Source organism: Cebidichthys violaceus, unplaced genomic scaffold (genome assembly GCF_023349555.1).
Source record: "Cebidichthys violaceus isolate CVI_PGR_0920_01 unplaced genomic scaffold, fCebVio1.0.p SCAF_15, whole genome shotgun sequence".
NCBI classification, from domain to species: domain Eukaryota; kingdom Metazoa; phylum Chordata; class Actinopteri; order Perciformes; family Stichaeidae; genus Cebidichthys; species Cebidichthys violaceus.
In genome coordinates, this window is record NW_027176318.1 from 4948694 (window position 1) to 4963820 (window position 15127).

Consider the following 15127-nt stretch of genomic DNA (forward strand, 5'->3'; position numbering starts at 1 on the left):
ACAGGGGAACAAAGAAGCCTCAACATTAAGCTCAGATGACCTTCCCGGGCCAAAATCATGTAAACAAGGGAGACGCATAAAGGAAGACTTCCAACAAGGCACGGAGAATGAATGCACTCATCATTTCACCAGCACTTGTTTGCATTCGGAAATCGTCTCTGCACTGAACAACCGTAACTTTCTCCTGCCTCAGTCACCACCTAGTTCTAGCACACATGTGCACCGCGAGCTGACTGTGAGGAGCTGGTAGAAGGCGACGGAGTTAAAACAGTGAGTGAGCAGCACCTCAATGCTTCCTCTCCACATTGCTTATCCTCCACTCTGCCTTTTGTAGCTTGTTATCTTTGTCCGTCAGGGAACCAAACAGCCAGTTATTTTTTTTCTTCTACTATGTCTGTTCAAATATGCTTTTGCATCGCGCGCTTCACTGAAGCATTGGTGGCGGGTGATTTGCCTTTATGCTCATTATGCTGACAGCTGCAGAAAAGCAAGTGCTGCAGTTTCTCTAATTATTTTCACTTTTCAAACCATCAGCGTGGCCCCAACTATACCTGTCCACCTAGCAGCCGCTCACTGTATGAGCGCGCCTGTGTCCTTTGGAGGGAAGCGGAATGACTTTAACAGCACTTCATCTGCAGAGCTGGCTACCTGTGTCAAGAGGTCCTGACTGGAAATGTTCCATTAAGCTGGGAGAGGAGTTTCTCATTAAAACGGTGTCCTCTGTTGGCGAAAGTGGTGTGATGGCATGAGGGAGGTGAATGTGAGTTTTATTGTCTTTAAAGAGTGCATACTGGGAATGCAAAGGTGTGTGTACTTGAAACGCACACCAACGCTTTTGTAGCGTGCCTTTAACTAAGCAGCTCTTCCTATTATATTTCCACAATTCTTTCCACGTGGCGACTGTAGTGAAGTTCTCAGTGTGGCTGATGCAACCGAGAGGTAACTCCACTCAATGGCTCAGGGAAAGTAAAGAGTGGTGTAGGAATGGCCCCCGTGGACACACAACCGCAGGGCATCTCTTATTGACACTGCCGCACTTTTGTTAAACTGACTGTAAAGTAGAGACACTGACGACAAGGGGAGGGGACGAAACTGGCTTGGACTAGTTGTGCAAGGACAAACCGGAACTATTATACGGAGGAAAAGGCATACAAGACAATACAGGACGGAGAATATACGTAAAATATTGATTCTGTAAACCGTGAACACATTATTTTGACTTATACAAGCACACTTAGAAGATAACAGTGTTTACCTGAGGGGGGAACCGGAGGGTGGGCACAGCGCTTCAGCGACGACGCTGTCGGGGAGGACGGCGTTATCGGCTGTAACCGCCGTATGACAGCAATGCAAAGCAGCGGCCGTGAGCTAACCAACTGACAACAGACAATAGTTTTTTGCTGCTATATTACTGCTCTGAATGTCATATACTGCTCCCTAAAATGCACAAATGCCCAAACGAAAACCTGATGAAAGACAAACGATGAATATTGACACCCAGCTCTAATCAAACTCACTACTTGGTCTGCCTGCTATGAAAGTGATAGGCCTATAGCTTAGTCCAGCCGACTTCCTGGAGTTCATCACTGTCATTGCTCCAGCCCCGCTGATTTACAGTATCGGGTGAATTCAATTACCCACAGTTCTCTGTCAAGCTGCCCAAGTGAGAAATGGCCTTCATTTCACCTGTACAGTGTTGGCAGCCATCCTAGCTGGTTTAGACGAGCAGTCTATAGACAAAGGGATGAGGCTTCCAAAAGAATCAATTAACATATGCACAAGTACTGTACGGGGGCAGGCTTTGGGAAAGTTTTGAGGTCATGGTAGAAGGCGACTTGTTTCATGGGAGTGAAATAATATTCATCAGGCTTGTAGAGGCAATTAAAGTAAACTAGCATAACGGCTGTATCCACTATAGCACTACATTTAAAGCTTTGGTATGGAACATGTATTCACATTAGGTATAATAAATCTCTTTTATCACGTGCCACTGATAACACTCCTGACATTTATGAAAAATAACCTAGATTTTCAGTTTGTTGTTTGACTTGAGTGTTTTTTAGGGGGGAGACCTTTCTAAGCCCACCTTGGGTTTCTCCCTCGCACATCTGTTTTGTTTTTGTATCATTGTTTTTCTTGTGTGTGTGTGTGTATATATATATATATATATATATATATATATATATATATATATATATATATATATACATTTATTTTTTTCTTATCCCTGCAAATAACTAAACACCTCATTGCCACGTTGATTGGTGCTCAGATTTACTTCCACAACATGCATTTATCATTCGTCGAGCCCCAGTGAAATGAAATGCCTCTCAGAGTCACGTTGGGATCCTGCCAGGGTAAACATGGCTGTCTGCTGTTAGTGATTACACACGGTTGTTCCTAAGCTATTACATTTGCAAAACGGCTCTCCGATAATGGAAACAAAAGCAAAGACCAGAGGAAGTCCAGCATGTCTGTAAACCTGCGGCTAATAGCAAGCAGGTGTGTGGTTAGAGTCTGAACTCCGCGTCCATACCCGACTCACGCGCCGCTCAATTTGCAGAGTGAATCCTCCGAATCTGTATTGTAATGCCGCTGCTCATGCCGTCGTACAACCCTTCTCGTGCCCTTGGTGCTGAGCCTCAGCCGCGACAGCGCATTCCCCATCGACTTTGACTCCTGAGGAGCAGCAAAGGAGCGATTCAAAGAAGTCCTCAGCAGGGAGGGTCAGGCAGGACAGAATACAGATCAGGGGAGCTCCTCTCCTGATCATATTTGTCCTTGGAGATGGATGGAAAGAGAATAGATAAAACTATTGCTACAACTTTTGGAGTCTGGATTCTGGAGCATTTATATATATCGATATAAAATGAAGTGTCTTCTCCTGTGGGTCTTGATGGCTACTTTGTCCTATCATTTGGATCTGCGATGTCCATCTTTGTCCTTTGTTCACGAGCGTTATGTTTCTGCAATATCTGATATCATCTTGTCATACAGCATTGTTGTTTGCATGCAGCATTGCAAATCTGAACCTCATGAGCACCATTATTTACCCTTTTAGAGAAATGTTGGTGTCCTTCGGGCAGGTCCCGATACCAAACTTTCATAATACAATTATCTCAGCCAAAGTTATCTCTGTATGCAGTATTATCTGGGTAATTACTAAAGTCAGATAAAATGATGTTTACACAAACATGTCTGTGGAGGAGTGTGTGTGTGTGTGTGTGTGTGTGTGTGTGTGTATACTTTTCCTCACCATGCTTGCATATTTTATCAGTTTGATTTTGTCCCACTTGTTATCAGACACCAATAATAATAAAAAAACCTGGAGTATTGATGCCATGTTGTGTTGTATAATTGTGAAGAAATAAATCTCTCTCTCTCTCTCTCTCTCTCTCTCTCTCTCTCTCTCTCTCTCTCTCTCTCTCTCTCTCAGGTAACTACCAGCTCTCTCCGACGGTGAACATGCCTCAGGACGACGTAGTGATGATCGAAGACGATAGGCCGCCACTGCTTCCTGCCCATCTCTCCGACCAATCGTCCTCCAGTTCCCACGATGACATGGGCTTTGTGGGAGAGGACCCGGTGTCCTGGATCCACGAGCTGCCCGGTCAGAATGAATGGTGAGCAGCGGGTTGTTTTTACTTTGCGGGGGAGAGTCCAGATGAATTATTTATAACTTGATGGACTTCAGACAGGCCATGCAAGGAAGAAAGCGGGCTGTTTTTCAGTTACAGGAGGTTTAGGTTATGTATGTATGTGTGTGTGTGTGTGTGTGTGTGTGTGTGTGTGTGTGTGTGTTTATATGCGAGGGTTCCTGCTGTTCATTGAAGGCCTGCCACTGAGTGGTGAGAGTGGTGTTTCCCGGACTGAACCAGAAAACCAGAGAGTCAGATCTCTGGATTAAACTCTCTGCAGACGTTGGTGCAAGATAATACAAATATATGATTTTACAGGAATTTATATGAATGAATTTTCAGTTATTGCAAGTTATTGCCTACATTCATTCCATAGTGGGACTATTTGCCTTAATAAACCAGGAAGTAACATTTAGTATCCTAACATTTTGCATCATGGCTGCATTTAAAATCCCCAAATGTTGTTGACTTTTGGGTAAATGTGCAGTGTAAGGTGAGAGTGTGTGTGTGTGTGTGTGTGTTGAATAATGGATGACCCAGCAGCAGTCAGAATGTGAGTCAAGAAACTCATACAGCACCTCCACCTCTCCAATCCCCCCCCCCCCCCCTTTCCTGTCGTGTGCTTACATAAGCTTGAACCAACCAAATTCAACCAATGATATCATGACATCCGTCCACCAATCAAATCTGCAACTTTTAGCACAGTCCTCCGTAGCTCCATGTTGCGCTACAATCTTAAGCCCGCCCTCTTTTTAGCGCTTCAAATGGAATGCGAAGGATTTGATTAAAATCCCTCTGTGACTGTTCACCGCTCAAATATTCTGTTTCATAGAGGAATACTGACGCAAAAGACTCTCTCAATGCCGTTCCACTGGGACTTTAAAGGCAGCCTTTTAGAGCAGGAAGTTAGAGTTGTTCATCCTTAAAAGTATAATCACTCACTCTGAAATTACTCATGGCATTTCCTGAGTGATTGCACTGTACAGGTACAGGGAATGTAAAGACAATCATCCAATCATGTCCTCCATCTCGTCTGATTGACAAAGCCAGGTCACTTATTGTAGGTTGTTATTTGCCTTTTGCTATTTATAGTGACTAATTTCTTTATTTTCTGAATATTGTTAGTCTTTCTTATGATTGGCTGGTCGTGGCATGCTGCAACAGAACCACAAGTGTCCAGGTAAAATGCTGCCTGCCACGAATAGAGATTCACGGTTTATTTTTTTGTATTTTTATCTCTTTTGTATACACTCTCTCTCTCTCTCTCTCTCTCTCTCTCTCTCTCTCTCTCTCTCGCTCTCTCGCTCTCTCGCTCTCTCGCTCTCGCTCTTATTATTATAAATGAGTAGATTTGCTCAGCATGCCTGTTGTTCATGTGATGTCAGAGGTTTGTCATAGTGGATTAGGTCCACAGCATATGGCTGAACCGCACTCAAACTTCCTCACACGCCATTTACACACGCAGGCTCACACACACGCACTCACACATACACATACACGTGCACGACGTGTGCGCGCAAGGCAGAAGCATGCTGTATACCACTGCCTAAGGTTATTGTTAATAATTCATGTCCTCAAATTCTCACACACACACACACACACACACACACACACTCACACACACACACACTCATTCTCTTTCACTCAAATGCTAACAGCTGCTTAAACGCACCAAGTGTGTATCCTCATTCGCAGTGATTCTTACTGTTTCTCATTTACTTTTTCAAGTGCCCCCCCCCCCCCCCCCCCCCCCCCCCCACACACACACACACACACACACACACACACAGCGTTAACAGGCATACTGAGCCAGCAGGGGATGTGGGTCAGCCCGACTCCAACGTATTGGAACTGTTACTTTTTTAATTAAGCTCTTGCAACAGTGCCGGGGCCCGCTACGTATTGAATATGTATTGTGTGGAGCTGTGAAAGTCTCACCTCTGGCCTCCGGTATTATGCAGCTTTCCTTCCTCATGGGAGGCGCTTTGCCAAGGCCACAGCTATACACCTACAGTGCATACACAAAGCACAAAAGTGGCTGCATGGCTTGTAAAATCATTGTAATTCAGGCTTTCTCTTCTCGTCCTTTTTTTTTTCCAGCCCAGTGGAATTTAACAAACTCCGATTTCCTCTCTCTCTCTCTCTCTCTCTCTCTTCTCTTTTATTTCCCTTTATTAATTCATTTCTTTTCTGCAGTACCAGCGCTCTATGTGACTTTGTTTAAACAGCCAATAGCGAGCCAGTTGGCTTGTAAAATTAATTTAATCCGGGCTTACTTTACTCTATTAATGTAGGGGTAATCAAAAGGTCATTTTAGCATCTGGTAGTGGTTATAATGAGGGAAATAACGAATAATGTAAACAAAAATCAATTAAAGAGCCCATTCTTTTACAATCTACGCACCTCTCTCTTGTAGAGTTTTGTGGAATTACATTCTTATCTCTCCCCGAGTAATATTTTCCCTCTGCTCAGTCCTCTCCAGTGAATGATAGCCCGTGTGTTAGTGTGCTAACATGGAGGCCCCCAAGATAAATGGTTGCTTTGGAGGCAGAAATCCCATCTCACAGAGGACACATACATTGACCTACTTCCTTTTTTTTTTTTTTTTCCTTGACATCCCTAGCCAACATCTAATGGATGTGTTCTGTGTATGCGCGCACACATGGTCCTGTTAGTTCATGTTTTATTGTGTGAAGACATGCGGCTGTTTAGCCTTCTCTTACAGGTAGGCTACTTGTCCGTCGCTGTCATGTTGTAATGAATGTTGTTGGATCAGCTTTACAGGCCTCAAATGATCATAAAAGAGGCTATGAACATTACAACCCCATGCTCTCTGTTAAAATGTGAAGGTACTAATATCCACACTGTTATTTGTTGCTGCTGTATCACGGACTGTTCTATTAATTCTCCTTCGTTTTATCAGCTAGCTGTTGAGCTTAGTGAACGTGGCTTGAGAACAGAAAGTGGTGGCTGGTTTGAATTAGACCAGGTGGTACAGTAAATATTTAAATCCATCGCAATGGTTCAGCTACTTGTCAGCCAGACGTGGAAGACTGTTGTTGCATCGGTTAGGTCCAGGATGTGCGTAGGGTTAAAAGTTGTGTGATTCGTGGAGGTGATGGAAACCAGCATGTGTCTTCCGTCAGGTTACACCGGATAAATAAAGGTTGTAAGTTATTGCTTTGCATATCTGCACGGAGTTCATTCGAGCGTCGGGTCCCGACCCGTCACATTAACTCCCTTCCCGGTGTCGGCCTCCTCCTTCATTAGTTTGAATCCAAAGCCAAACAGGAAGCACCACGTCTACATGATTTACAGTAAAACAGATAACACGCACTGGTTGATATCAGGGCTGTGTGCAGAATAATCTGGACAAATAAGAAGATGAAAGCTTTTTCCTCTCAGGAACGGAATGTGGAACAGTGTCAGAATCACAATTTAGTGTGCAGTCATGGCAGCTCCTAATGCTAGCTGATTCGTCTGAGATGCAGGAGGAATGTTTCTCGTCTCCACCTGGTTTTCATCCCAGTCCATGTCTTTTCCTTCTGCCACGGTTAGCTGCACAAAATGACGCTGGTCTCATCCAGTGTTTGTAGCTCCACCAATGAGAAATAATGTGCCGTACTTCGTAGTTATACACATAATCATGAACAAGGAAGTATAAAGGAGTGGATGGGTCTGACAATCATTCATTCCCCATGTGAAACGAGAAGTCAACGTTGATTTATTTGTCGCATGAATTGGGTACTTATGACGGCACTTTGATAGGTACTTTAATCCAAACAACAATCTTTTTCCCAAACCTAACTAACTAACCTAACCTAACTAAGTACATCACGATCTGTTCCTAAATGTAACAAAGTTGGTTTGTTGCCTAAACTTTTAAGTTGTTTCCTTGTGAAGACAGAAGTTTATTTTGAAAAGGCCGTATGCATGTAATGCCTGTAAATTGACGCGTGTTGTTGGCTTTCGTAGGAAAACGCACGAAAAATAAGGAGTAACTTTTCGTAAGGTATCACATGAAGCGTTGTATGAAGATACGTTGTTTAAAGATGTTCAGTGATAAGGAGTCGTTCAACTAATTTTTCCTACTAGCTACGTTAAGCTCACGCCTGGATGGATATTTCCCGTTAATAACAGTTCCTCCTGGTAGTTTATCTAATCCTCACAGAGGTGATAGCAACTTTGTCCTTCAGAAGCAAAAAAAAAAGCTCTTCAAAGTATTTGCTTGGCTTCCTTGCAATGTAACATCTAAACACAAAGTTCCTTGCTCAGGAGAACTTTTCAAGAGTGTCAACCCCTTCAACTATAAAGTGCTGAAGCAACTTTGAAGATGTGACTCTTTGAGAATTGAGAATATGTCTCCTCCCAACAACAGAACCTCTCTGCCTCTTCGTACTATGGTATTCTACTTGTAAATTCACAAGAAGTCCAACTGTTCTAGTGAAGACAAGCGTGATAAGTCTGCCACTTTTATGACCTTTGTCATGCAAAAAGTGCAATACTTATTCCATTAAAACGCATTAAAACGCAACATTCGGCCCCATTAGTACCTTTTCATGGCACTTTATTAGCCCTGTTTCCTGTAATTACAATTTACTATAACTTAATACAAGACTGTTAAGCTCATGTAATTACACATTGCTTTGTGAACAGAAGTTTACAGTTTCCCCACATAATTGCTATGCAGGGCAGAAGGTTTTAGCTGTGGTTTTGTACATGTTACTGTAGGACGATTAGTGAGAATTAAAACGGTGTTAGAGCTTCATTGCGTTGAGAATGTGAGTCTCCAGAGGAGGCCGGCATGTGAACAGGAACATACGTCCAGTAGGGGCGCCGCCCTGCTTATGTGCACTCGCATATTAATGTTTAGAACTAACTACTCACAGATGTTTTGCATTTTTTTAGAGTTAAAACTTAAAATTACAGCAGCATAAACTGTATGATTCATATAATAGAGGATATTTAAACCAGCGACCAGGTCAGCTGCTGTCCACTTGGTCTATTCTGCAAAACTTCAAAGAGAAAAACAAAATTCAAACATACAGTAAATATATATTGCTACTCATGTTAGTGGTCATGTTTCAGATACATGTCAAACCCTGTCTGTCTCTGTCTGTCCTCAGAATCAGCAGCAGTCGGTGCATGTCTCCACAGAGCGTTGGTTTTCATCGCCTTTCGTTGATAGAGGACACAGTCATTCCATTTCAACAAACTAGCACTTGATCTATAGACCAAAGGCCGTCAGGCAGCGTATAATCTAGTGTAAAATTTGCAGAAGTGCATCTGTGGATGTTTAGAATAACATGCAGCTTCACACTCCCTTCTGGACACCGTGTCCCTTTATCCCATATTGCTCATTTTTTACTTGGTCTTGGCCAATTTAAAGAGAAGAAATCTGCCATTTTATGTCATTTTTGTGCCATTCATCTGCTGTGGCCACTTATGCCGAGCAGCTTCTGCGGTGAAGACAAGCCAACATGTAAGGATAGGTAGATTGTTATTATAGTAAATTATTCAGAGAGTGTTTTTCTCGGGATAGCAGGGTGTGAAGCCTCCCCCCCCTCCCCCTTCGCGTGCTGATGAAGCCGCAAGCACACATGCTTTTTCGACTGCAGTAGCTCTGTATCTTCCTAAGTTGTGGACACACCGTTTTCTAACTTATGCGACGTGGAGGTGAGACTGCAGAGTACTCTGAGTTGGGATTGAAGTGCAGAAAAAAGCCTGGGGTGTCCGCAGCACACTCATCGGTCTGAAGTTTAGGAAGTGTTACCCAGCATCACTGAGAGCCAGGAACTAACTACTACCAGCTAGCCTGTGGCACACTGGCTGCTATTACCATACTGTTATCATAGCTGCCCTGCATACCACCTGGATCAAGTTTCACCACCTGCTGGAGGAAAGGATGCATATAGTTAATATCAGATAATAGCCCTTTGTGAGAGGAGCATTATTTTCATTATTTTATTTGTTTGTTGATTTGATTACTATTATCTCTTGGAAGCCCTTGGGTTTCAGTCTGCAGGTTTTAGTTTACCAATGATTCAATCATGGTGCTAACACTGAATACTAATTATGTTTAGATTTTTCAAAATTAAAAAGTCCAACTTGAAGTGCCTCGGTAGCCGATGTGTTTACAGAGCGTTCCACATATTTCTCCAGGTTTTGATTTTGGCCTTGGGGACTTTGTTGCAAAGTCATCACACCTTGTGTATCACTCCTTGATATTAAAGACCCTTTTCTATCACAAATATGAAAAACCTTTTTTCACATCCTTTCCCCTAGTGATTCAAATGTTAGAAAAATGGTCCCTATGCTGTAAAACTATTTCAGTACTTCTTTTTTCAGTACGCAACAGTTGAACTGGTAGAAGAGAAGCAACCTCCTTACAAAAGAAAAGTCAATTGCCCCCATTGTACCACCAGGGGCACTGTCACAACCTTGATATAACCAGACTACCGCTGTCCCCAAGGCTCGGACCACAATCCGGATGTAGCCGACAAGACTGTAGGATAGGTGTCAATTCTCATTAAGGTGAGAGGGAAGACAAGTGGACAGCGAGAGAGAGAGATGGAGAGAAAGAGAGAGAACTAGACTGTGTCACAGGTGGAAACATCATTTCAGTCTGTCAACCAGCCGAGATGGAAAAGGACAAACAGACGCGCGCCTCCGCACACACGCCGCCGCACAGACGCCCTCGGTCTCACGAGTGTTTGGATACACACTGGCTGGTAAACAATTTCACAAATTAACATATAAAGTGGAAAAGGTCCGCATAGGCACGAACAAACAAACTTCCAAACTAACATTGCGGGCTGACTGCCTACTTCAGTTGACTCCCTAATAGTCTCCATCAACAGTGATGTAACTAAGAATCACAAGTGCTCTTTTAAGCACATGTGTTTCTCCCATTAAGCTATTAGCATAACTACATGTAAATGCTAACAGCCCTGTTACACACACACACACACACACACACACACACACACACACACACACACACACACACACACACACGGACCATTTGACTAATCTCACATGTCCATTTGAGTTGGTTGTGACTTCAAAACCATGGTAGTACACACACACACACACACACACACACACACACACACACACACACACACACACATATACATAGCAGGCATTGTTTTTCCTTACATGCTAATGGTCTCCTCTAGCTTTATGAATATTTACCAAGTCTCAGTGGTGCAAAATTGCTACAAGCATGTCACACATGCTTTTATTTCTGCGCTCATCTACCTATGTGTGTATGTGTATGTGTGTGTCTGCCCAACACTGGCTCAATGTGACAGTGGTGAGTGCTGCCGAAGTAACCCGCGCACACACACACACACACACACACACACACATACTGCTGCCACACAACCCATAATACGTTCCTTGCCCGGTCCTTGTCAGTCGCTCTCCCGTTCAGCAGACAGAGGAGAAGTCAGCGCAGCGAAACTCAATTAAAGCGTCCGCGCACACCGGACACGGAATGAATGAGGAGGTCTACGCAGGAGTCAGCCGACGGACAAAGAGGTCTTAATTGATCTCGTTCTCCCCCTCTCTGTCTCTCTCTCTCTCTCTCTCTCTCTCTCTGTGCAACTTTATCACAACTAAAAAGGAGATTACAGCAAATCACGAGTGCAGCTGCTCCTCTGTGTGGCACTGATGGAGTCGTTTTCTTTTTACGGCCTTCATACCCTGGTTTAAGTCAAATGGTTTATAGGCGCAATTAAGTGAGTCATCTGAGACATACTTTTTACAGTGAAAGAAAATTGTGACAAAGATGAATGAGCAGAACTCACCTTTTTCCCTTTTGCAACATCATAAATAATTTCAACTGTCTAGTGTCTGCTGGTGCACATGCCAGCAGGACAGACCTCTGCACTGCGGGGCTGAATGCAGTGATTGAAGGCAGCTCCAAGCTCTGTCGCCCAGCTACGCATCCATGCAGTCAGCTGAATTGGCCTCCTCCAAACATCAGAAGTACCATTTCAGAAGCACCTTACCGGGCATCGTTCTCCACCTCTCTCCCTCCTCCTGTGGCGTTGAAACTACCCCCCCTCCTAGTTGATCAAACCAAGCTGCACTTTCAAAAGAAGTAGGCTGCTTTGAGACTTACCTCTTTGGGGTTGTTTTTTAAATGAGGGTAAGAAGGGTTGGGAGTTGGGAAAAAGAAGTATAAAAAAAAAAAAAAAAGACAGCAGTCACTAGGGTAATTTGTGAGCAGAGACGGCTTTTAGCACACACCACTTAGCAACAAGGGCGATGTGCAGTCTGACACTTTTAACTTCCTGCGAGAGAGACGGAGACAGGAACAAGTTGATGTGAGATGCAAGTTAAAGCTGTGGATTTGCCTGTGAGCAATCCTCAGCGCTAGTTAATTTTAGATGATGGGAGGACGTTGAACGGGGGGAGGGGGTGGGGGGGGGAGGAGTAAGCATCTGCTCGGAATGATGGAAATTGCTTTTAAACACAGCGTAAAGAAGGAGAGATGAGGAAATGTGTTATCCAAATGGATTGGGCCCACTATTCCAGATAGGCCAGAGGCGTGGAGAGGACGGATGGTGCGAGGAAGAATCTGTGCCACCTGTGGTGATTATTGAACTTGTCTGGGAGGCGGACGCATTGGTCAAGCTATTTCTCGTTTGTGTCGAGTGTGCGTGTGACCAAAGTGAGCAATTCAGTGGTGATCCAAGTCCTTTATGGGTCCCACCTTCATAGACTCGAGGTCCTTTCTCTCCACCAGTAGACTGTGTTTGATCTTAAGAAGCATTTTGGATCAGAGCAAAGAGACTTAGAAAGCAGTATCTCATTACAGAGAGCATTTCTTATGGGGAAATGAATAGCCAGTAGAAAGTGAATATCTGTAATTGAGTGCAGTATTTCCATTCATGGACTGTAGTAGCTGTGAATCTTTGTGTGTCAGCTTTAAGTAGACTAAAAGATTAATACTAGGCTCTGCCATTCCTTTAGTACATCACATAGCACACTTATTTCCTGGCTTGTATTGTGTTGCTTTTTAATTTGAATAGTGTAATATCTAATTCAATTCAAAGACGTATGCGAACCGTTGACAAGAGTATGTGTAATGGAGTGAGACCTCTGCTCGCAGGAGGCCGCGGACCTCTCGCTCTTTCATTGTTGCTTGAGCAACGAAGTCACGCTAAGAAAAATCAGCTGGATCCGACTTACAATGAAAAAGTATTTATAATTCACAAATGCTAAAAAGACAATTACAAACTGAATTACACTGTCGACAGTAAGGAATCGCGAAACCGAGTTCAAACACTCTCCCCCCCTAACCGGCCAACAAACGCCAGTTTACAGTAAAGAAGATCGCCAAGAACTGAACAGCGTCTCTCCGAACAATGTTTTTATACCCAAAAGTCAGTGGTTTACATTCAAAATCTAGTAACAACTTCAGTGGCTGGCTAAAATTCAATTGTCTCCTCCTGGCCTCAGACAATGCTCTCCATTGGTCCACATGATGATCCTGGTAATGTCCGTTGGTCCACCTCCTCGTAAAAGCTCCGTCCATCCGACCCCCGCTTGACCACCGTCCTGTCTCCCGCGGCGCCGATTCACCTCCGACCCATCACATCTCCATATATGGTCATGAAAAACTCTGAAACTCTCGCCCTTCCTCTCCTTGCCCTCTCTCTACTCTAAACAGTCAACTACTATACTTCTAGTCTAATACATTCAATTGATTAAGATTGTGTGGTTTAACACTTTTGTAAGTAATATATGCTACACTTATACTATCCTTTACAAGTGAATATACTGTAAACCTATTATACATTTCATAAGTGAATATTTTGTGAACATATGATATTTTATACTTTCTTTAGGTGTGCTTTAAATCAAACTATTGTACTTTTAAACTTAAAACTTCCTCACAAATGCAGCCTCGCAGGTAGGACTGGCTTGGATGTAATGGGGTGGGAAGCAGTGGTGTAGAAGGTCGCTGCCCCCTCCAAATAGTTATAGTTCCTGTGGCAGAGACCTTAGGTGGAAGCTCAGACAGCAGGTACCTCCTTGCTTGACAGAGCGCTCACAGAAACACAATCAGCTACCTGTCTTCAGCTTGGATCATTCAGTCATTGCTCTGTGGGAACCAAAGTAAAGCAGAGGCAGTGTTAAAACGGGCAGCAGCTCGACCCAACACATCTGAGGTCCTACTGAGTGAATTTGCACCACCGCTGAGCCGTCCCTCTGAACTTCGCTCCTGCTGCCCACAGATTTGTCACCTTTTTTTTTTTTCTTTTCGCTCTGACAAGCTGGATTGTGATTCATCCCGACTGCTTGTGTCCGTAATTGCTCTCACAAACGGCAACGCACCCGCCAACTCTCTGTACCAGGACGCTGTATATGATCCCACCTGCTGTCCTTTCACTCTCAATGTTCTATGGGTGTTCAGTTGACCTCCCCCCCCGCCCCCCCCCCCCCCCCCCCCCCCCAAAAAAACCCCTCAATTCTGGCGAGAGTGAATGAAATCTAAACCCGGCCTGAAAAAATGTCCTTTCTCTCCCGCACCGTCTCAGTCACGCTTCCGACAGATGACATTTGCGGAAAAAAGAGGGCAGGCTGGGTTTTTTTCGGGGTTTTTTTGTGGGCTTGGAGTGATGAGAGGAGAATAGCGAGGGATGATGAATAAATGAATAATACATCTGTGCTGTCATTCCTCTCTTCCTGCTCCACCTACCGCTCTTCCTGTGTCAGCCGCAGTTGGTCCTGTGAGGGCGCTCTGATCTTAGTGGGAATTGTCAGGTACGGTCGACAGCAAAGTGACACGTTGACGCCGGCTCCTCGGTGACACATGAAGCAGCTCTTTTGTTAAATGGGGTTGACAACCCAAATAAGAATTGTTTACATGCAAACTAGTGCCAGCAGGTCTGCAGTCGCTGTTACGTGAGATTACAAATAATGAAGGATACTTGAAGGAGCATCTGCTCCAAGAGGATACAGTGTCAAAAAATCGTATTCCTTCCGACTACTCCACTTTTTAACATCCAACTCATTCTCAGTCACAGGAGAGATCATTTATATTTGATGACATTTCTAATATAAAACTGCAGAAATGTCATCCTTTTCTAAAGGTAAAAATACAAAGACCCTTTAATGGTTATAATGTATGATCATCGACAGGACAGAGGAAACAGTGACAGTGTCCTCTCATGCATATAACATTTGTTAGACTCCATCAGCGCCGCATCTCCTCCCCTCTGTCTCCCGTCAAATGGCAAGATGTTCTCACCTTAATTGCAAACGCACTCTTCTGCATGCAAATACCGGGGGCCTCTCTAACTCCCCACCTCCTATCCCCACTCCCCCTCCGGTTTTTCAATTAAGATCCAGACAGAGATAGAGGATCTCAAAGGGAGTGCACTATGGTGGGCCTCTGCTCCAGACATATAGGAGGATGGGGGGGGGGGGGGGGGGTTATTGAGTGGCCATGACCCCAGAGCACCCTCACC

The 15127-nt window shown here is 44.0% G+C and overlaps 1 protein-coding gene across 1 annotated transcript in view; it reads left to right on the forward strand.

The window, feature by feature from the left end:
* Positions 1 to 15127, forward strand: part of pard3aa (par-3 family cell polarity regulator alpha, a) — a 312866-nt gene that overhangs the window by 184337 nt on the left and 113402 nt on the right. The window contains 1 exon segment of the mRNA XM_068710318.1: positions 3437 to 3623. Within this exon segment, the coding sequence (XP_068566419.1) occupies positions 3437 to 3623 (187 nt within the window).